This window comes from Moschus berezovskii, chromosome 20 (assembly GCF_049115385.1).
Source record: "Moschus berezovskii isolate FMDL1 chromosome 20, NW_MosBer_1.0, whole genome shotgun sequence".
NCBI classification, from domain to species: Eukaryota; Metazoa; Chordata; class Mammalia; order Artiodactyla; family Moschidae; genus Moschus; species Moschus berezovskii.
This window is the reverse complement of record NC_142479.1, coordinates 57539536-57563579: the sequence shown is the minus strand read 5'-3', so window position 1 is coordinate 57563579 and position 24044 is coordinate 57539536. Positions and strand designations below refer to the sequence as shown.

The following is a 24044-nucleotide window of genomic DNA, read 5'->3' as shown; positions in this document are numbered from 1 at the left end:
AAATGTAAGACCAGAAACTATAAAACTCCTAGAGGAGAACGTAGGGAAAACACTCTCTGACATAAATCACAGCAGGATCCTCCAAGACCCACCTCCCAGAATACTGGAAATAAAAGCAAAAATAAACAAATGGGACCTAAATAAAATCAAAAGCTTCTGCACAGCAAAGGAAACTATAAGCAAGATGAAAAGACAGCCCTCAGAATGGGAGAAAAGAACAACAGACTGGTTCCAAATAGAAAAAGGAGTACGTCAAGGCTGTATATTGTCACCTTGCTTATTTAACTTATATGCAGAGTACATCATGAGGAACACTGGGCTAGAAGAAGCACAAGCTGGAATCAAGATTGCTGAGAAATATCAATAATCTCAGATATGCAGATGACACTACCCTTATGGCAGAAAGTGAAGAGGAACTCAAAAGCCTCTTGATGAAAGTGAAAGAGGAGAGTGGAAAGGTTGGCTTGAAGCTCAACATTCAGAAAACAAAGATCATGGCATCTGGTCCCATCATTTCATGGGAAATAGATGGAAAAACAGTGGAAACAGTGTCAGACTTTATTTTGGGGGGCTCCAGAATCACTGCAGATGCTGATTGCAGCCATGAAATTAAAAGACGCTTACTCCTTGGAAGAAAAGTTATGACCAACCTTGATAATATATTAAAAAGCAGAGACATTACTTTGCCAACCAAGGTCCGTCTAGTCAAGACTATGGTTTTTCCCGTGGTCATGTATGGATGTGAGACTTGGACTGTGAAGAAAGCTGATCGCCGAAGAATTGATGCTTTTGAACTGTGGTGTTGGAGAAGACTCTTGAGAGTCCCTTGTACCGCAAGGAGATCCAACCATCCATTCTAAGGGAGATCGATCCTGGGTGTTCATTGGAAGGACTGATGCTAAAGCTGAAACTGCAATACTTTGGCCACCTCATGCGATGAGTTGACTCACTGGAAAAGAGTCTGATGCTGGGAAAGGTTGGGGGCGGGAGGAGAAGGGGACGACCGAGAATGAGATGGCTGGATGGCATCACCGACTCTGTGGACATGAGTTTGAGTGAACTCCGGGAGTTGGTGATGGACAGGGAGGCCTGGTGTGCTGTGATTCATGGGGTCACGGAGAGTCGGACATGACTGAGCGACTGAACTGAACTGAACTGAATAGCAAATGAAGCAACTGATAAAGGATTAATCTCCAAAATATACAAGCAGCTCCTGCAGCTCAATTCCAGAAGAATAAACGACCCAATCAAAAAATGGGCCAAAGAACTAAACAGACATTTCTCCAAAGCAGACATAAAGATGGCTAACAAACACATGAAAAAATGCTCAACATCCCTCATAATCAGAGAAATGCAAATCAAAACCACAATGAGATACCATTTCACACCAGTCAGAGTGGCTGCTATCCAAAAATCTACATGCAATAAATGCTGGAGAGGATGTTGAGAGAAGGGAACCCTCTTACACTGTTGGTGGGAATGCAAACTAGTACAACCACTATGGAGAACAGTGTGGAGATTCCTCAAAACACCGGAAATAGAACTGCCATATGATCCAGCAATCGCACTCCTGGGCATACACACCGAGGAAACCAGAATTGAAAGAGACACATGTACTCCAGTGTTCATTGCAGCACTGTTTATAATAGCCAGGACATGGAAGCAACCTAGATGTCCATCTGCAGACGAATGGATGAGAAAGCTTTGGTACATATACACAATGGAGTATTACTCTGCCATTAAAAAGAATGCATTTGAACCAGTTCTAATGAGGTGGATGAAACTAGAGCCTATTATACACAGTGAAATAAGCCAGAAAGAAAAACACCAATACAATATACTAAAGCATATATATGGAATTTAGAAAGATGCAAATGATAACCCTGTATACGAGACAGCAAAAGAGACACAGGTGAATAGAACAGTCTTTGGGACTCTGTGGGAGAGGGTGAGGGTGGGATGGTTTGGGAGAATGGCATTGAAACGTGTATTATCATATGTGAAACGAATCGCCAGTTCAGGGTCGATGCATGTTACAGGATGCTCAGGGCTGGTATGCAGGGATGACCCAGAAGGAAGATAAGGGGAGGAGGGAAGTGGGAGGGGGGTTCAGGAGGGGGAACTCATGTACAACTGGGGCGGATTCATGTCAATGTATGGCAAAACCAACCAATATAATATTGTAAAATAATTAGCCTCCAATAAAAATTAAAAAAAAATCAAACTGTTTGAACTTGAGTGATTCTGTTTTTAGCAACTTGTCTAAGAATTTGAAGGAAAAGGTCATTTAGGATAGACAAACAGAATGAAAGACATTATTTACATGCATTACTTTAATTATTCATTCCTTTCTCAGTTTCTGCCCCTCTTGCTCTTAGACCCTTTGCTTTCTGCTCTCAGTTGCCACTGTCAAGGTATGAAATTTTCTTGAAAGGATTGTCATCCATTTTGCATTGTTTAATATTTCTCTCTATGAGATAATTAAAAGAAGATAGTATATCTGTAGATATATTAGATTTTAAAACGTTAAGGTAGCTATATTTTGAGTCAGAATTAGACCATGTTAGAGTAGGAAGCCATAGAAATTATCTAGTCTGACATTTCACAAATTTACTTAAACTTATTTAACAAACATACTTACATAAAGATATAACTGTTAATGTTTCAAGGAACACAAGTTTGAGAAAAGCTTATTTAAAAACTTGTGTCATTCTCATTTCATAGATGAGGACACTGGCCCCAGGAGGGTGAACAGTTCATTTAAGCTAGAATCACAGGAGGAGTGAGGATGTAGGTAGCCTCGCCCCTGGAGGGCAGGTGCATATGCAACACCTGCTCCCAGGCTGGTGCTCTTTAGGCCTCTTGATTCAGCGTTTTAAATAAGTTGGTTTATTATTGGGTTTTTTTGTTCTTTATTTCACAACTTGAATGTGAAACCACACTCCCCATTCGCTAGAATAAGCTTCACTATTTTCTGGAGACTGGTTTCCTTCTATCAAAGCATCTAGACCACCTTTACTGGATGTAATATATGACTGTATCTCCAGATACTTTCACCATATCTCATCAGAATTCTTACTGAAATGAATTCTTGAAATGTTCAAAACTTTCTTACATTATTAAACATTTTTTTCTCCACCCCACAAATGGTTCTTTCTTCCAGTTACCTTTATTTTCTAGGTCCTTAGGGTCATTTTTCTTCCATTTTTCCTTTACTTTGCATGGCTTTTTATTTCTTTTTATCGATTAGTCAAAAAGTTCATTCGAGTTTGTCCATAAGATAGTACAGAAAAACCCTAAGGAACTTTTTGGCTAACCCAGTACTTTTTATTATTTTTATTTTTTTCTACTTTTTAAATACAATTTTTAAGGGTTACTTTCCATTTACAGTTACTACAAAATATTGACTATATTCCCCATGTTGTAGAACACACCCTTGAGCCTATTTTATACCCAGAAGTTTGTATCTCCCACTCCCCCATTCCTACATTTCCCACCCCTCCCTCCCTATTGGTAACAACTAGTTTGTTCTCTATATTTACAAATCTGCTTCTTTTTTGTTATATTCACTAGCTGTATTTTTTTAGATTCCATCTGTAAGTGATGTCATACAATATTTGTCTTTCTCAGTCTGGTTTCACTAGCATGATGCCCTCCAAGTCCATTCATGTTGCCACAAATGACAAGATTTTGTTCTTTTTATGGCTGAGTAGCATTCCATTGTGAATGTGTATCTTTTCAAATTAGTGTTTTCATTTTTTTTTCAGATATATACCCAGGAGTGGAGTTGTTGTCAGGTCATATGGTAGTTCTATTTTTGTTTTTTTTGAGAAACCACCATATTGTTAACAGTGTTCAAGGGTTCCCTTTTCTTCATATCCTCGCCAACATGTTATTTGTGTTCTTTTTGATGATAGTTGTTCTCACAGGTGTGAGGCGATATCTGTTTATGATTCTGATATGCATTTCCCTGATGATTAGCATTGTTGAGCATCTTTTCATGTGCCTGTTGGCCCTCTGCATTTCCTCTTTGGAAAAATGTCTATTCAGTTCTTCTGCCCATTTTTCAACTGGATTGTTTGTTTTTCTTGATGTTGAGTTGTATAAGCTGTTTATATATGTTGGATGTGTGTGTTTAGTCACTCAGTCGTGTCTGACTCTTTGCGATACCATGGATTGTAGCCCATCAGGCTCCTCTGTCCATGGGATTCTCCAGTCAAAAGTACTGGAGTGGGTTGCCATACCCTCCTCCGGGGGATCTTCCTGACACAAGAATCAAACCTGGGTCTCCTGTGTCTCCTGCATTGGTAGGTGGGTTCTTTACCACAAGCACCACCTGGGACTATATATGTCGGATATTAATCCCTTATTGGCCATATCATTTGTACTTTGCATGCATTTTTAATTGATTTTTTTATTTAGAGCTGTTTTAGGCTCATAGGAAAATTGAGGGGAAGGTACAGAGATTTCCTGTATAGCCCCTGTTCCCACACGTCCACAGCCTTCCCTGCTGTCACCATCCTCCACCAGAGTGGTGCCATTGTTAGTTAATGGAACTGCTTTGACACATCGTATCACACAGGTCCCGAGGTCACAGTACAGTTTACTCTCGGTGCTGTATGTTCTCTGAGTCTGAACAAGTGTATTGATGTAGTGATGTGTATCCATCATTATGGAATCATGCAGAGTATTTTCACTGCCCTAAAAATACTCTGCCACCCTCTTCCCTGGCAACCACTGATCTTTCTACTGACTGCATAGATTTGTCTTTTTCAGAATGTCATATAGTAGCTTTTTCTGATTAGTAATATGTGTTTATGTCTTTTTGTCACTTGATATACCTCATTTCTTTTCAATCCTGAATAATATTCCATTTTCTGGATGTTCCACAGTTTATTTGTGCGTTCACCTACTGAAGGACATTGTGGTTGGTTCCAAGTTTTGCAGTTATGAATAAAGCTCCTGAACTGAACTGAACTGAACTGAAACATCCACGTGCATGTTTTAGTTTAGACATAAGTTTTCAACACCTTTGGGTAAATAACCAAAGAGTGCGATTGCTGGATCAGATGGAAAGAGTAAGTTTGTAAGAAGCCACCATACTGTTTTCCAAAGTGCCTGAACTATTTTGCATTCCCACCAACAATGAATGAGAATTCCAGTGCTCCACATCCTTACCAGTGTTTGGCGCTGTCAGTCTTCTGGGCTTTGGCCATTCTAATAGATGTGTAGTGATATCTCACTGTTCTAATTTGCATTTCTCCGATGACATATTATGTAGAGCATCTTTTCATATGCTTATTTGCCATCTGTTTATCTTATTTGGTAAAATGTCTCTTAAGGTCTGTGGCCCATTTTTTAATTGGGTTGTTTTCTTATTGTTAAGGTTTAAGAGTTCTGTGTGTATTTTGGATAATAATGCTTAATCAGATGTGTCGTTTGCAAATATTTTCTCCCATTCTGTAGCTTTTGTTCTCATCCTCTTGACATTGTCTTTAACAAGAGCAGAAGTTTTTGATTTTCATGAAGTCCAGCTTATCAATTCTTTCTCTCATGGATCATGCCTTTGGTATTATATCTAAAAAGTAACTGCCATACCCAAGGTCATGTAGGTTTTTTCCTGTGTTCTCTTCTAGGAGTTTTACAGTTTTGCATTTTACATTTAGGTCTGTAATTGATTTTGCATTAATTTTTGTGAAGGGTGTAAAGTTTCTGTCTAGATCAGGTTTGTTGTTGTTGTTGTTTTTGCATGTTGATTTCCAGGTGTTCTGGCACCATTTTTTGAAAAGACTGTTTTCGCTCCACTGTATTGCCTTTGATTTTTGTCAGAGATCAGTTGGCTGTATTCATGTGTGCATGCATTTTCTCAAATCCATTATTGACTACTCTTAATTTTGTTTCTGCTTTGTTGTTTTTTTTCTTGGGGGGGCAGTGGATCATTCCTCTTATCTTTTTCATGCTTTCAGTAAATTACACATGAATTATAGCAGTAGCCGCTTTATCATCTTCCTAGCCTTCCGTCTCCTTCTTTGTTCCCATCCTGGAATATTTATTGCAAATATTATTGTCTTTGCAAAACTAGCTGGTTCTATCAGAGAATATCAGAGGAATTATAGAATCTCAGCATTGCAAGAGATCTTAAAAGTCATTTAATTTACATACTTGTCTTTTGTTTAAATTTTCTCTCTATTTCTGCTGAGTAACTTCTGCCAAGTTCCTTAGGCTAAGCTTGAATTCCTTCAATGACAGGAAACTCATTCTCTCTGAACACTGCCTTCCATTTTTTGGACAACCGTTGATTGAGTCTTCCTTAATTTAAGGTAAAACAGGTTCTCATAGCTTCTGCTGCCAGCTCGTTCGCCCCCTAAAACTATACAGAAAAGGGTTCCCTGCTTCCCCCTGAAAGCCCTTTAGGTGTGTGAAGAAAGCTGTTCTGTCCAAATATAAACTCTCCTCACATTTATGTTTTCCCTAAGCTAGAACTCCCAGCTTGATTCGTTCTTCTAGAAAATCCCTTTATAACCTAATTTTTAGCCCTCTACCATTCTATTCTCATTTCTCTGAACTTTAATATCTGTTTATATTTGCCTTAAGTTGTGAAACTCAGAAATCAGTGGAATACTTGGAGTACTGCAGGTATGGTCCCTGTTAGTAGACAAGAACTGTTCATCCTTTGTTCAAAGCATCAATCTTCTTTTAATGCAGGCTGAATTTGGGTTAATGTTTTTGATATCCACATTCTATCTTGATTAATACCGAATTGACTTTTAAGTAAATCCCTCCCACTGTGTCGTCTCCCATAAGCCTATATCTCCCCCATCTGTACTCAAGTATAGAAATCTTACATTTATTCTTTTTTATTTTTAATTTTTGGCCAAGCCACATCGCATTTGGTATCTTAGTTCCCTGACTAAGAACTGAACCCAGGCCTGCTGCAGTGGGAACATGGAGTCTTAACCAGTGGACCACCAGGGAAGTCCCTTACATTTATTCTTGATAACTTTTATCTTGTTAGAGTAGCTCTTTGCTCTTCTATAGCTGCAACTTGTCAAGGATTTTTTTTAAAAAAAGAATTCTTATTAGCTTATGATTTAATTGAAGCTATAGAACATTTACACTAAATAAAAACCTAAGAGCTCTTAGAAAGCAGCTTACTGTAGTGTCAGTTATAACTATGAATGATGTTTCTCAAAGTGTCCTGTGGCCCGCATTAAAATCATCTAGATAGTGCTTGTTTTATAACTTCCCCAGCTCCACTCCAGACTTAATGAATTCAAATTTCTAGGATTAGTGCTTGGAAATCTGAGTTTTTAGATGCATAGGAGGTTGGTGCATGTTAAAGTTTGACAGCTGCTACCGTTGTAAGTATTAAAGAGTAGAGCCCAAAGATGTGGTCAGAGCTTAGTAGTGTTAACAGATGTGATTAGAGTCAGGTGGCATGCATTAAGGAGGTGACTTCTGAGAAACAGAAGAACATGAACTGATACAGTAGAAGGTCCAGGTATAAGTGAAGAAAGAATAAGTTGTCTGCTCGAAAAAACAAGGTATTTGCTAGTCAGAAGCAGAGGCCTTATAGAACAGCAAGTAGAGTGGGTTTAAAACAGAGGGACAGAGGGGAAAAAAAGAAGACAGGAGAAGCTGTAAAATTCTGAAACTAATAAAGATACATGCTGCCAGATGGCAGCAAGGCAGGACCTGCTATATAGTAGAAGCATGATCTTTGTCATCAAGAATTTGTGAAATACCAGGCCACTCCCTCTGAGGGAGTATAAAAGGTGGGGGTGTCAGCAGAGATTAGTTTGGAGTGTTGCTATACACACCCCATCTTTAGCTGTGGGCTATCTAGTGAGAAGATCTGTATTGAATCTCAGGTGACTAATTTGGATATAGACCAGTCAGGCATCCTGCACTGCTTGGTGCTCAGGGCACAGGCCCGTTTCACTTAATCATAACGGAACTCGAAGTGCTCTCAGCATTTTAAAATTGTTGGGATCAACAGAGGGTCTCTACTAGACGAAATGATACCCAGAGAATGGATGGTCAAAGACCTGACTGCTTAAATGGGGTCCAAGTTGTGTTTCCATTCTTAACTATCTCCTTTTCTTAAAGATTTGGTAAGTGCCCAGCCGAGCAAATGTAAATGACTTGTTTTAGAGGCCGATTGGCAATCTTTGAAACAAACATAAAGCCCTCCTATATTATGGATTGATGGAAGTTGTGCTCCAAGTCCTCATCGTGTGGATGGAAAATTTAAAACTGTTTCTTAATATAAATAATCATATTGTACTACTGAAAGGATAAGTTGAACAGAGCTAAGAAAATACTCATAATTCTAGGAGAAGTTGGAACTGAGCAGACTTTAAAAGACTAAATGTTAGTGTTAATCTGTGATTGTGTTTTCTGCCAGTGCATGCACGATTTAAAAATAAGCATTCAAATCGGGTTTGCACAACTGCAGAGAGCGGCTTGCGAGACTTGTGAATATGCCCTGACTTGCCACTGTTCTCTTGATAGCCTCCCTGTTTTGGCAGACATGGCAGATCTGTCTGCATCTGAACTGGAAGTTATGTGGGATTCCCCTTTAAACATCACCAAACCAACTTCACACTTCTCTCTCTCTCTCTCTCTTTATGGATCGTGTCTCCCCACGAAATAAACACTCTTTATCCTGATGCTCATTTGACAAAGATCAGTCCTAATTTATTCTTATTCTGCTTACTCTTGTGTAAAATTAGTGTTTGCCCTAATTTTTTTTCCTCTTTTGGTTACCTAAAAGTTGACTGACAATTTTTCCTCAGTGCGGCTTGCTTCCGATACAATCTCAGGAAAACAAAGAAAATTCACTGCTTTTTAAAATTGAAGAGATTAACAAATGCAGATTTTTTACTTTATGGGTAATATTTCAAAGATTATAAACAGCAAACATTACTATTTATTAATTATATTGTAGAAACAGGCTATTCTTTTTCACTGAACTATCTTAAGAGATTATAATTAGTACATTAGATATCTTACACATATCTTCATGTATTATTTTCATCAGAGGGGCTACATAAGCTTTATTATAGTGGACAAGGTCTTACTCTGTTTAGACTTTTAGATCACAAGTCATCCATGCTAATCGTAGCACACACCTTTAAGCCTCTTAAAGTTCTCCCCACCAAAGTTTGTATGATTATAATCACTGAGTAACAATATGTGGGGCTCAATGTACACATTTGTACATGGTTGGAGAATTACTAATTTAACTAAGAGAGTGAAAGTTAGAATCAGAAGTGTATATCATACTAAGCTACCTCAAACTAAGAGACAAAGGATGGGCAGTGGTTATCTAGCATTGCAAATGACCTTTTGGATGAAGTACCCAGAAATAGCCCCAGTTTGTCTTAATAGAACCAGATCATCCCAGGTGAGTGCCCCAGAGTGAGGTATGTGCCACCCCAAGAAAGAGGAGTGGCAGCTTCTAATATCTGATAGTTAAGGACTATGAGAATCGGTGCAATCGGGGTGATAAGGGGAACTTTGAAGAAGACACATGCTTATTATAATAGAGCAGGTTGGGGAGAGAGATGTTAGAAGGGTGTTTACATGTGAAAGTGGTAGTCATGGTAGCTTGGTTTTTATGGATGGAGCTACATATTGACCCTTAATGAGGTTGGAAGGCTTGAGAAGTTGGTATGAATTGAATCTTGCTTAAGGCATAAAAGGAGCAGGGAGGATTGACTCTGATAGTAATCCACCTGGAAAGAGAGGCTAAAGCTACAGAGAATCCTGCCCTACTGAACACTAGCAAAATCTTTGTGAAACTACTGTTACAACTCATTTACTATAGTGTTAATTTGGATTTTGAGGTTCATCAGTGGAATGAGTCCTGTAATTTGCAGTGTCCCAGTGACAATGGTGTTTTAGATAAAGTGTTTGAGGGGCCAGATGGTCACAGTAGTCAGTCTCAGAAAGAATTTCACAAGCAAGATCATTTATTTTCAGGCTTTACAGTCACCTAACAGGGATTTAATTCTCTCCTACCAGTTGGAAGTCTGGTTGCATCTCATAACTCCTGCACAGCAAGGTGATTAAAAAAAAATAAGCTAATATTAATTAAGCCAATTTATGAGCTCTTTCTTGGAGAAGGAAATGGCAACCCACTCCAGTGTTCTTGTCTGGAGAATCCTAGGGACGAAGGAGCCTGGTAGGCTGTTGTCTATGGGGTCTCACAGAGTCAGACACGACTGAAGCGACTTAGCAGCAGTATCAGCAGCATGAGCTCTTTCTAAGTGCCTTAATTTTCATAATAATATTCTGAAGTAGTTGCTGTTATTATTTCCAGTTATAAGTGAAAGAACCAGGACTTGAACCCAGACAAGCTGACTCCAGAGCCCTCATTCTTGAGTTTAATACAAAAAAACTGTTCTTCATCCTGAGATTATGTCCATCCTACCTCTTGATAATACAGTATGTTTTCTTAGATTAAATGGCGGTGATAGAAGATGTCAGGTTTAATATTTTTGTTTGCTTAAGAAATCTTTACCTTGCAAAATAAAAGCTAAGCAACCCAATGACAACACTAATCTCCAGTTGTTGTTGTTGTATTTAAAGAAGTTGTTTAGCTATAATAGCTTTAGAAATCTAAGTCTGAGAATCAGTGGTCAGAAAAATGGGGCTCTGAGTTAGTAATTTTTAATGTTCACTTCATGGGAGATAGATGGGGAAACAGTGGAAACTGTCAGATTTTATTTTTTTGGGCTCCAAAATCACTGCAGATGGTGGTTGCAGCCATGAAATTAAGACACTTACTCCTTGGAGGGAAAGTTATGACCAACTTAGACAGAATATTAAAAAGCAGAGATATTACTTTGCCAACAAAGGTCCGTCTAGTCAAGGCCATGGTTTTTCCAGTGGTCATGTATGGGTGTGAGAGTTGGACTGTGAAGAAAACTGAGCGCCGAAAGATTGATGCTTTTGAAATGTGGTGCTGGAGAAGACTCTTGCGAGACCCTGGGACTGCAAGGAGATCCAACCAGTCCATTCTAAAGGAGATCAATCCTGGGTGTTCATTGGAAGAATTGATGTTGAAACTGAAACTCCAGTGCTTTGGCCACATGATGTGAAGAGCTGACTCACTGGAAAAGACCCTGATGCTAGGAGGGATTGGGGGCAGGAGGAGAAGGGACAGCAGAGGATGAGATGGCTGGATAGCATCACCAGCTCGATGCACATGAGTTTGAGTGAACTCCCGGAGTTGGTGATGGACAGGGAGGCCTGGCGTGCTGCAGTTCATGGGGTCACAAAGACTCGGACATGACTGAGCAACTGAATTGAACTGAATGTTCTGTAGAGATTTTTCACATGATTTATTTCCTAACGCGCTTAAACCGGTCATTCTTCACCTATCTGGTGCCTGACCACAAGCTGTACTTTCATCCATTTGACAAATATCCATTGTGAAATATAATTGAAATTCAGCTTTGTGGTTCATATTCTAGCAAATCATTAAAAATTCCTTATGACAAGCGCTCTAGAATGAGATACAAACAATCCTTACACTAAATTATTTACAGAATATAGTCTGACAGTGAGTTTCCAGGGTCATATTTGCTTAAATCCTTAGTAAACAATGGCATTACCATTTGCTGTATTTATTTCATTGGCATTTAACATTATCCCTGGAGAAGGAAACGGTAACCCACTCCAGTATTCTTGCCTGGAGAATCCCATGGATGGAGAAGCCTGGTCGGCTACAGTCCACGGGGTCGCATAGAGTCGGACACGACTGAGCGACGGAACGGAACGGAACGTACCTTTATTAATAGCTTTTACATAATGATGTAAAATAATAGACAATAATAGACATTAATACTTTTTATTGTCTTTAGCAGCAACATATGGAGAACAAAATGGAAGAGAACAGGAATAGCCCTGCTAGAGAAGAATGAACAGGGGGGCCAGATAAAGAAGTTGTCTGGTTACTTACTCCTCTAACTGTAATCTTGATTGTTTTATTTTTCTGTGTCACTGGTGACTTTAGTATCCTTGTTGGTGATTTGTCTAACAGTCTATCTTCACAGTGCTTCAGAGTCCTCGTTTCCATTTAACTTTTCTTTGACTCCATCTCAGACACTCAGTTTGGTCATACCCAAGACTGGACCATGACTAATAGCCACAGCTTTGGGATCTCAGTTTTAAGCCTCTTGCTCTCTAGCCACCTCCCACTTTCTCCTTGCTTTCTTGTAGCCTACGTCTCACTGCTACTCCAGCAAGTTCAGTCCCATGGGACTTTCCAGTTAATTTACTCTGTCACTTCCCAGCTGTTCTGTCATCTTTACCCAGCTTAGATTCCATGGTCTACCACCTTTACCCTCCTCTGTGTGTGCTCAGTTGTATCCGACTTTTTGCAGTCCCATTGACTGTAGCCCGCCAGGTTCCTCTGTCTGTGGGATTTTCCAGGCAACAATACTGGAGTGGTGCCATTTCCTTTCCCAGGGGATCTTCCTGACCCAGGGATTGAACCCACATCTCCTGTGTCTCCTGCATTTGCAAGTGGATTCTTTACCTGCTGAACCATTGCAGAAGCCCTTTACCCTCCTATGGTACATCCTTAACAGCCTTGCTCCTCATGTTCTGTGTGTCAAGTGTTTCTCAGCTACCTGCTTACTCTGTACCAGTACCCAGACTTGAATATGGCTTCAGAAAAACACAAAACCATGATGTTTGACCTCACTTTAAATTTAAGAATCAAATATCAAGCAAGCATCAGTGTGTATCTTGGAATCAGTGTCTCCTAGCATTCCTTCTATATCCCCTTAGTCTACACCTGATCTTAGCCAAGAGGCCTAGAAGGGATGTCTTTCCTTAGTCTTGTCAGTTTCCTTCCCGCCTCTGAGATGACTAGTTCGTCTCCATTCTCCTCAAACATCCAACATTACCTCTTGCCTCATTACATCCTCACCAGCAGCTGATGATCTGGAATCTTTAATTTCACTGAGGAAAGAGAAGTAATCGGAAGAGAACAACCTCATCTTAATGTAACACTTGTTGAATGAGTCAAAAAACATGATCCCAAAACTTCATTTACTCCTATATTCAGATATAATAAGCAACTTAAATTTCAAAACCAAATATATAAAGCCAGTTTTGGCCATTTTGAATTATGGTTTTCACTACCATCTTCCTTTATGTTACTATAACCAGGAGTGTTATGTTTATGCCTCATCCAGATAAAAATTAGGTGTTTTTAGGAAGAGATTAATAGAAGCAGTTATTAAAATAAACAGTTAATTAACAACTCAGGAAATGAAGAGAAGAAATGCTTTGGCACTATTTTTGATTATACTGTTAGTCCATAAATTATGGAGGAAGGAGAAAAGATGCAAATAACTTAGAAATGAAAATTAAAGCCTCAAACTTTGTGGAAATTAGAGGGAGAATGGTGAGAACAGGCCATGTGGTAGTTTTGGATTTTGGGGTAGTTTTGGTTTTTTGTGGTAATTTTATTTACCCTGCCATGCTAAAGTTTAAGATTTAATTTTTGAAAAAACAGTGGTTAAAACACAAAAAGTCAAGATTCTTATGCCAGCTTTAATAAAATTTATATTTACAGACTTGAGTAAGAACCTACACCTTACCTCACACTGTAAGTTGCTTATATAATTACAACAAAGAGGAGAGTTCCTCAGTGACCTGAATTTCCTATGCTGAGTTCACTTACCCAGTGGCATCTGTCTGCTCGAGTCCACTTCCTCACACATTTCCCCAGTTCTTTCCAAACTTTTCACATGTTTACCAGTGTCATCTCCTCATCCTGCATTCTTTCGATGACCTCAGCCCCTACTTCAGGTGGTAAACAAAACCCAGCAGGCATAACCTCAGCTCACTTCCTCTTCTCTTTACTTTACTAGTCTCAGAAGAAGTTTCCTTGCACCTCTCCTTAAATCCCCCCTCTAGGTTGCCAGAGTTCCGGAAAGTGTTATCTCTTGTCTGTTCCTGCCTACACTACTTGGCTTCCTTCTCCTACCTCAGCCCCAAATGATCTCACCTAGATCAGCATGAACCTCCTGATTTTTACATCCCATGTTCTCTTTGCAGGGCTCATCCTCTGTCTCTGGAGCATTTGTCCCTCTTGTCACATTCCTCTGCTTAAAGCTTTTGGAGGCCTTTCATGTGCCCAGAGCAAACATCCAAAAATATTGAACCAGGACTTCTGATATCTTTTCTAAGCTTTCAACAAGTCTTTTTTAATGGGCATTACTGTGTGAATCTCAAATACCTTATAGCCAAAAACTAAGTTATGATTTCCTATTGCTAACTTCTTGGTTGTTTTCTGAGATGACGATCATTTTTCATATGTTCCCTGGCTAGATGCCTTCAGGTCATCCTTGACTCCTCCTCTTTCTTTTATTTTCAGTTGGTCTCTTGAGTTCTGATGAGTACCTCCCCGTCTTCTGTTCTTTTCCAACTACTGTTTCTTAGAATTATTGTCTCTTTCCATTTCTGGTCTCTTGTCTGGATTACTTCAGTAGTACTCAGGGGTTTTTAATTTGAATTCCATGCCTGGACCTCAGAGGTTATAAGAATCTTCTCAAAACTGCATACAAATTTTTGTACATGGGCATTTTTCTAGGGAGGTCCACTAGACTATTCCATGGGGAAAAAAGTAAGGGCTAGATGAGAGAACATGACACTTTAAACAAGTCAGTTCCACTGATTTCTCCTTCCTCTGTGCCTGCCCTTTGCTATGTAGTTCCCTAACTCAGGGAACTGATCTCTGAGTAGTGAGGGGGCATGTAAGACATAAAGGGAAAAAAAAGTAATAGCAATCAGTACAGCTTGGCAGTCAGACAGTCTAGCGGTCAGAGATCAGAGGCTGCCAGTATCAGTGCTAGGCCTTCATGTTCTGGAGAAGCTCAGGGGAAAGCTGGGGCATCAGTAGGGAGGCAGCCTTCTGAGGCCTCTCGACCCAATTGTTCATGTGCTTCCAAAGGACTTGGAGGGATAGGAAGGCTTAATTGGCAAAAAACCCAAAGCCAGACAGTGAGGCAGTGTCCCGAGAAAAAGGTTAAGAACATTCCTCCAACCAGACTCCCACCCTCTGATCTTTGTTCTCTAGTCCTTCCTCTGCTCTACCACCGGAGTTAGTTTTCAAACACACATCTCATTATATAGCCACCTTGATTAGAAACCTCTGGGTTTTTACAAAACACATTAAAAACTCCTGGCATGGTGTTGAGGCCTGTCTTAGTTGGGAACCTGTCAACCTTGTACTCAGGCACTCACCTCCAAGGCTTCCAGCTGCAGTAGGGATGACTGGCTGTCTTGAGAGGACAGCTTCTAGGTCCGTGCCGCTGTGCCTAATCTAATGCTGATCTCTGTCTTTAGGCTGCCATTTCCCTTCCTTTGCCCAACTAGGAACTTCAAGCCATCCTCCAAGGCCCAAACTGTGTGTTATCTCTTCTCCTGTGTCCATCCCTAATTTTCTGCCATCACCCTGGCAAGATCAGTCTCTTTTGGCTAGGTTCCAAAAACATTTCATGCACATCTCTGATAATGTCATATTATATTGTAGATAACTTATTTTTATTTCTGTCTTTCCTACTAAATCAGAAATGCCCTGCAGGTATGGACTGCCTTTTTCATGTTTGTATCCCAAACACTTTGTTTCGTGCCTAGTCCAAACAGGAGCTTGATACACTTTTGTTGAATGGAATTACTTATGAAGAGTTTTTATGACTCATTTAAAATTAGAGACCAATGCTTATTTAATAAGTGGAAAAGGCTATGATAATAATAGTAATAACAAAGTCCCATTTCCACTGCTTGTTCAAGTAACTGCTTCCTTTGTGGCAGTGGATTTTTAAAAATCTTCACATGTAAGTGTGTATTTTTTTTATGTGTTTTCTTGGCATCCTAAAAGAATGATGGTTCTAATGCAGATTAGAGCTTTTATGACATTCCTATTGATGTTATATTGAACAGATTCTGTAATTTCACAGATCTGTATTATAGATTATATGTAATGTGCATTTTATCTCTTTGTTTCAAATTTCATGGTAATATTTTGTGGGTTATTGGTTATATAACATCTGAGTTAATTCAAAACATATTAAATTGAGCATTTTCCACATTCAAAAACAGAGTTACAGAGTTAAAAATCTAGTAATTAGATATTATGTGAAGTGAAGTCGCTCAGTTGTGTCCGACTCTTTGCGACCCCATGGACTGTAGCCTACCAGGCTCTCTGTACTGGAGTGGGCTGCCATTTCCTTCTCCAGAGGATCTTCCCAACCCAGGGATTGAACCTGAGTCTCCCGCATTACTGGCAGATGCTCTACTGTATGAGCCACCAGGGAAGCCCCTAGATATTATGTACTTTGGCCAAATTTATAAAGTCCCAGTGTATCCAAAGGCATTTTTTTAGGTATTTAAATTTTCTTAGCCATGAAAGTAAATACTTTTATGGAGAGCTTCATATACAAAATAAATACTTTCAAATAAGAGCTTCAAATAATTTTTTTAAAAAATTTGTCATCTTGCCCCCATTTTCTCCGAGTTTTGTAGGAAAGATGTCAACAATTTATTTGTTCAGCTATTTATTGAGTATATATTATGTGCTAGATATTAATGCTGAGTGTTTGCAATTCAGAATTGATGAGACAGCACCTTGAATAGTTTACAGTCTAGTAGAGAAGAAAGTATAAAGACAAATAATTGCAATTTAAACCCTTGAGAAGAGGAAGGAAACTCGTCCTCTGAGAATAGTTGCTGAAGTTGAGGATGGAGATGTCTGCAGATAAATCTGTAGATAAAGAAGCAGGGATGCAAAGAGAGTCTAGATATGTAATTAAGGTTACTAATAACCCTGACAAGAGATAGGGAGATTAACCTGAATTTTCTAGGTGGGCCTAACATAATCACAGAAGGTAGCTTAAAGCAGAAGAGGAAGGCAGAAGAGAGAGATGTGTCAGAAAAAGCAGCTCAAGAGATCTGAAGCCTAAGAGAAACTCAGTCACTTACTGGAGGGAGACCACATGGAAAGGATCAAAAGAAAATAGGCAGCCTCTGGGAGAAAAGATGAACCCCCAGCTGACAGCGAGCAAAGAAACAGGAATTGCAGTCTTACAGTCACAGGAAAATGGATTCTATCAACAATGTGCGTATACTTGGAAACTGATTCTACCCAAAACCCCGCTGACTCACACCTTGATTTCAGTCTTATGAAAAATGGATCTGAGCCACCCACATCCACTCAAACTTCTGACTTAAAGAACTGTTAGATAAATTTGCAGTGTTTAAAAAAAAAAAAAAGAAGCAGGCAGCTAAACAGAATTCATACTTGATAGGTTTTTTTTTTATTGTGCAAAGTAGAAATGTAAATCATCTCTAAGAATTAATGGCGTGGGTAGCACTTGAGAAGAGAACAGTGACAATCGGGATAATTACTAAGGAGAATGGGAGATTATTAGAAACAAGTGAGGGATGGCATGCAGTACTGAGGAAGCAGTGAGAGTAGAGCTGAAATCAGACAGCATGAATCTCTTAGGATATCGGTCATCTCAGTGGTCTAATTTTCTCTGGTCTTGCTCTGTGGCCAATGTTTAGGTGCAATAAGGTCATATTGTGTTCAGGGCTCCTGGGGTAGGTATAACAGAAATATAAGAATGCCGAGGAAGCAAGAGTCCTTGAAAGAAAGAATGGCTTAACTGGAAGGAAGTGTGGTTAGGAGGAAGTTGAGAAACTTGGAGAAGGTTAAGAGACTGGAGATGGAGCTAAGGTTGGTACTTTGTAGGTGTTAAGCATGTCTTTGTTTTCTCCTTTCTGGCTCTTCTCCCCTTGTGCCTGTTTCATTCCCAGCACCTCCGCTTTCCTCTGCTATGGTTTTTTGCAAATAGTTTTAAGTCAAACAGTAGCAGTTGGCTTGGAGTGGAAGATTATGAGCCAGTTTCCAGAGTTCCCAAAGAAAGGCAATGCCAAAGAATGCTCAAACTACCACACAATTGCACTCATCTCACACACTAGTAAAGTAAAGCTCAAAATTCTCCAAGCCAGGCTTCAACAGTATGTGACCCGTGAACTTCCAGATGTTCAAGCTGGTTTTAGAAAAGGCAGAGGAACCGGAGATCAGATTGCCAACATCTGTTGGATTGTCGAAAAAGCAAGAGAGTTCCAGAAAAACATCAACTTCTGCTTTATTGACTATGCCAAAGCCTTTGACTGTGTGGATCACCACAAACTGTGGAGAATTCTGAAAGAGATGGGCATACCAGACCACCTGACCTGCCCCTTGAGGAATCTGTATGCAGGTTAGGAAGCAACAGTTAGAATTGGACATGGAACAGCAGACTGGTTCCAAATAGGGAAAGGAGTATGTCAAGCTGTATATTGTCACCCTGCTTATTTAATTTATATGCAGAGTACTTCATGAGAAACGCTGGGCTGAATGAAGCACAAGCTGGAATCAAGATTGCCAGGAGAAATATCAGTAACCTCAGATATGCAGATGACACCACACTTATGGCAGAACCTCTTGATAAAAGTGAAAGAGGAGAGTGAAAAAGTTGGCTTAAAGCTCAACATTCCGAAAACTAAGATCATGGCATCTGGTCCTGTCACTTCATGGCAAATAGATGGGAAAACAGTGGAAACAGTGATAGACTTTATTTTGGGGGGCTCCAAAATCACTGCAGGTGGTGGCTGCAGCCATGAAATTAAAAGATGCTTGCTCCTTGGAAGAAAAGTTATGACCCACCTAGACAGCTTGTTATTGGAGAAGGAAATGGCAACCCACTCCAGTGTTCTTGCCTGGAGAATCCCAGGGACGGGGGAGCCTGGTGGGCTTCCGTCTATGGGGTCACACAGAGTCGGACATGACTGAAGTGACTTAGCAGCAGCAGCAGCAGCAGACAGCTTGTTAAAAAGCAGAGACATTACTTTGCCAACAAAGGTCAGTCTAGTCAAGGCTATTTTTTTACCAGTTCAGTTCAGTTCAGTCGCTCAGTCGTGTCCAACTCTCCGCGACCCCATGAATCACAGCACGCCAGGCCTCCCTGTCCATCACCAACCCCCGGAGTACACTCAAACTCATGTCCACAGAGTCGGTGATGCCATCCAGCCATCTCATTCTCCGTCGTCCCCTTCTCCTCCCGCCCCCAACCTTTCCCAGCATCAGAGTCTTTTCCAGTGAGTCAACTCGTCGCATGAGGTGGCCAAAGTATTGCAGTTTCAGCTTTAGCATCAGTCCCTCCAATGAACATCCAGGGTTGATCTCCTTTAGAATGGACTGGTTGGATCTCCTTGCAGTATAAGGGACTCTCAAGAGTCTTCTCCAACACCACAGTTCAAAAGCATCGATTCTTCGGCGATCAGCCTTCTTCACAGTCCAACTCTCACATCCATACATGACCACGGGAAAAACCATTGCCTTGACTAGACGGACCTTGGTTGGCAAAGTAATGTCTCTGCTTTTTAATATACTATCAAGGTTGGTCATAACTTTCCTTCCAAGGAGCAAGCGTCTTTTAATTTCATGGCTGCAATCAGCATCTGCAGTGATTTTGGAGCCCAAAAAAATAAAGTCTGACACTGTTTCCACTGTTTTTCCATCTATTTCCCATGAAGTGATGGGACCAGATGCCATGATCTTTGTTTTCTGAATGTTGAGCTTCAAGCCAACCTTTTCACTCTCCTCTTTCACTTTCATCAAGAGGCTTTTGAGTTCCTCTTCACTTTCTGCCATAAGGGTGGTGTCATCTGCATATCTGAGGTTATTGATATTTCTCCCAGCAATCTTGATTCCAGCTTGTGCTTCTTCCAGCCCAGCGTTCCTCATGATGTACTCTGCATATAAGTTAAATAAGCAAGGTGACAATATACAACCTTGACGTACACCTTTTCCTATTTGGAACCAGTCTGTTGTTCCATGTACAGTTCTAACAGTTGCTTCCTGACCTGCATACAGGTTTCTCAAGAGGCAGGTGAGGTGGTCTGGGATTCCCATCTCTTTCAGAATGTTCCACAGTTTATTGTGATCGACACAGTCAAAGGCTTTGGCATAGTCAATGAAGCAGAAATAGATGTTTTTCTGAAACTCTCTTGCTTTCTCCATGATCCAGCGGATGTTGGCAATTTAATCTCTGGTGCCTCTGCCTTTTCTAAAACCTGCTTGAACATCTGGGAGTTCACGGTTTACATACTGCTGAAGCCTGGCTTGGAGAATTTTGAGCGTGACTTTACTAGCGTGTGAGATGAGTGCAACTGTCCGGTAGTTTGAGCATTCTTTGGCATTGCCTTTCTTTGGGATTGGAATGAAGACTGACCTCTTCCAGTCCTGTGGCCACTGCTGAATTTTCCAAATCTGCTGGCATATTGAGTGCAGCACTTTCACAGCATCATCTTTCAAGACTTGAAATAGCTCAACTGGAATTCCATCACCTCCACTAGCTTTGTTAGTAGTGATGCTTTCTAAGGCCCACTTGACTTCACATTCCAGGATGTCTGGCTCTAGGTCAGTGATCACGTTATCGTGACTATCTTGGTCGTGAAGATCTTTTTTGTACAGTTCTTCTGTGTCATGTGTTAATGTGAAAGTTGGACTGGAAAGAAAGCTGAGCACCTGAGGGAAAAAAAAAAAGCTGAAGAATTGATGCTTTTGAACTGTGGTGTTGGAGAAGACCAGCCATCCTAAAGGAAATCAGTCCTGAATATTCATTGGAAGGACTGATGCTGAAGCTGAAACTCCAATACTTTGGCCACCTGATGCAAAGAACTGACTCATTTGAAAAGTCCCTGATGCTGGGAAAGATTGAAGGTGGGAGAAGGGGACAACAGAGGATGAGATGATTGGATGGCATCACCAACTCAGTGGACATGAGTTTGAGTGAATTCTGGGAGTTGGTGATGGACATGGAGGCCTGGTGTGCTGCAGTCCATGGAGTTGCAAAGAGTTAGACATGACTGAACAACTGAAATGAACTGAACTTGCAGAGTTCTCTTCAGATGTGTCCCAGTAGATGGGATCCTGAAGGTGCCTGGTGGTAATGACAAAGATAGGCTACAGTTCTTAGATCATGAACTTAGAGTTCTTGGAACATGAACTTACTCTTGATGAGAAAGTTAAGAATCTAAATCTTCATAGGTTTCCACCAAGTTCTCCTTGTCTCTACAAGTCTAACCATAAGCATAGATCTCATCACTTTCAAGGATTTAAAAGGGAGTCTCTTTTTGAAATAAAGATAGAAGCAGTGGCCATACAGGCAACACCAAGTATCTTCCTCCATAGAATCTAAAATTTCTAGTTAGAGTTGGTTGAATCTTGTGGTTTTCTTTATGTGAGTCATTAAATGTATTGTCATAATTTTCTTAAAGATATAATTTTTAAAAGTTTCATTCCAAATGAGGACATTTTCCATAAAAACTTACTATATTCCATTTCCAGAAAATTTCCTGTTCACCTGTAGTTTTGAGTGTAACACTTGAAATCTAAGAATTTATTATTTCACAGAGTGCTTTTTTGGTGTAGTATAAAGAAACTCAGAAGAGTCAAGCATCTTAAGTGTGAAACTGCAAGATAGGTGAGAATTCCTAGAGTGAGTAAACAGAAACCAAAGGTCCTCTTAATCTTCAGAAATGGAATACATGCTTGCATAGAGTGAGCTCAAGAAATCCTAGGGAGTCTTAAGTCATTCAGTCTTGCTGTTTTTTGTTGTTAATGATACCTTTAAGGCATTTAGCAATGGTTGCCTTGAAAAACATTGAATACTGTTGTTTGGAAACTTCATTTTTGGTGGCTCTGAGAAAACAGGTTTCTCACTTGGTATATCCCTGTGAAATAGGGCATTCAGCTTTATCCACAAAGTCTGTAACATCCATCTGGATCCTGTGGATTGCTCATTCCCCACCCAACTCAGACATGTCTGCCCTTTCTTCCAGTACTTGTATTGACAGGTAGACCTGTAATTTCTATGACTAAGATATAGTTTCCATAGCTATTGTATCATAATAGATTTGTGTTGAGTTAAATTTGCCTGAAAACAGATCTCTTTTCCCCTGCTGGCTTTAAAGTAAAGGATAATGAAAAAGAAGTAATAGTTCCTAATTAGGTATTTAAGTTAAAGAGACATTTTCACAGTTAAAAGTATTTGTTCTAAACTAAATCATAGTTCAAATATACTTTTCCAAAGATCTTTTTAATTGGAAGCTTTCCCCCTCAACTATTGGTACTGGTATAGGAATTGTTTGTGGAATATTCTATTTTAAAAAGAGCTTCAGTTCATTCTTGTTCTGTTTATAGCACCTGGATATTAATATATGTTAATGTGATTGCTGTATTTTTCCTAACACGCATACGAAGAAAGGAAATTTTGGTGTCTTACTTAGCTGATGTAAGACTGTTCTCTTTTCCTTTTAGGCTGCAAACATGTTAAAGGCATCCTGTTATACGGGCCTCCAGGTTGTGGTAAGACTTTATTGGCTCGACAGATTGGCAAGATGTTGAATGCAAGAGAGCCTAAAGTGGTCAACGGGCCGGAAATTCTCAACAAATATGTGGGAGAGTCAGAGGCTAACATTCGTAAACTCTTTGCTGATGCTGAAGAGGAGCAAAGGAGGGTAATGCTAATATAATTAAGTAAAAGTTTGTTGTCATTTATATGACGATTGAAACCCAAAGTTCTGGTGGAAAACGTGTTGCCATAATTTACAATTTGAAGAAATTTCAAGTAAAATTTATTTAGAACTGAATTATATCACTGAACTGGGATTATGGGAGATTTATATGTTGTGAGCAGATGTCAGTATCCACATGTTCAGAATACAAAGATGGATGGTGATATAAGCCAAAAGTTTTACAAAAACATATCATGAATATCTTTTTAAATGACACTTTTCTTCCGTATTACTTCTAGAGTCTTGAACTCATTTGTCATAAAAGAGAGAAGTTAAATGCATAAAGAGACTTATAGAATTATGTATGTGTAAACTCCAGGAGTTGGTGATGGACAGGGAGGCCTGGCGTGCTGTGATTCATGGGGTCGCAAAGAGTCAGACACGACTGAGTGACTGAACTGAACTGAAGGTTCATGTGCAGAAAGCTAGTTTGCTTACTGCTGACCCAACTCAGCTATAGAGAGACAAGTGTAAGCTTTTAGGTTACAAAAGAAAATTTGATATGGGTCTTAGAAAATAAAATAAAATTAACTAAAAATCAAACCAGAGTTTACTAATTGGGATGGCTAATTTTGTGTTAGTTTTCTGGGCCCTACGGTGCCCAGACATCAGTTAAACATTGTTTTGGTTGGGTTGTGTTTATCTTTGAATCTGTAGACTGAGTAAAGCAGTTGTTCTTGCTAATATGCCATCAGTTGAAGACCTGAAAAGAACAAAAAGGCTTACCCTCACTTGAGTAAGAGGGAATTTCCTTCTACCTGACTTCCCTGAGCTGGGACATCGGTTTTTTTCTGCCTTCAGACTCAAACTGAAACACCCACTCTTCTGGCTCTCAAGCTTGCAGGCCTTTGGATGAGAGAGCCACACCATTGGCTCTCTTGTGTCTCCAGCTCACCCAGTACAGATAGTAAGACTTGTCAGTTCCCATAATTCTGTTAACAAGTTCCTTATAATTAATCTCTAGATAGGTTAAAAAGATCTAAATCTAGGTCTAGAATAAATATATTTTTTAAAGTACCGGTAGAATAGATAGAACACATCTTCAGATATATTGATTCTGTTTCTCTGGAAAACCTTGACTAATATACTAGTATTAACATACTTGTTTCATTAAAGAAAAGTTTAAAAACAATGTCATGAGATTTCTGGTTCTGGAAATACAGTAGACTAGGAAGCATGAAGACATACAAAAATCTTCAAATGCTGGGTAAAATATAATTAAAATGTTTTCAGAAGAACAGTTGAGCTCTCAGGAAAGACATGTCTTCAGAAATTCAAAGAAAACTGAAAATTAAAGTGCTAAAGATAATGAACTTCCTTCTTTGGTTCTGGTAATGTGTGCCTTTAGGTTTTAGCATCCACTAGCTGACTCACTGGAAAAGTCCCTGACA

At 39.7% G+C, this 24044-nt stretch overlaps 1 protein-coding gene across 2 annotated transcripts in view; it reads left to right on the top strand.

Annotated features, from left to right (window-relative positions):
* The window catches only part of NSF (N-ethylmaleimide sensitive factor, vesicle fusing ATPase), a 152848-nt gene that overhangs the window by 57206 nt on the left and 71598 nt on the right, over positions 1-24044 (top strand). For both annotated transcript variants that reach the window (XM_055408110.2, XM_088829180.1), the window contains exon 9: positions 22397-22596. In XM_055408110.2, coding sequence (XP_055264085.1) covers positions 22397-22596 — 200 coding nt within the window. The remainder of the gene's footprint in view (positions 1-22396; positions 22597-24044) is intronic.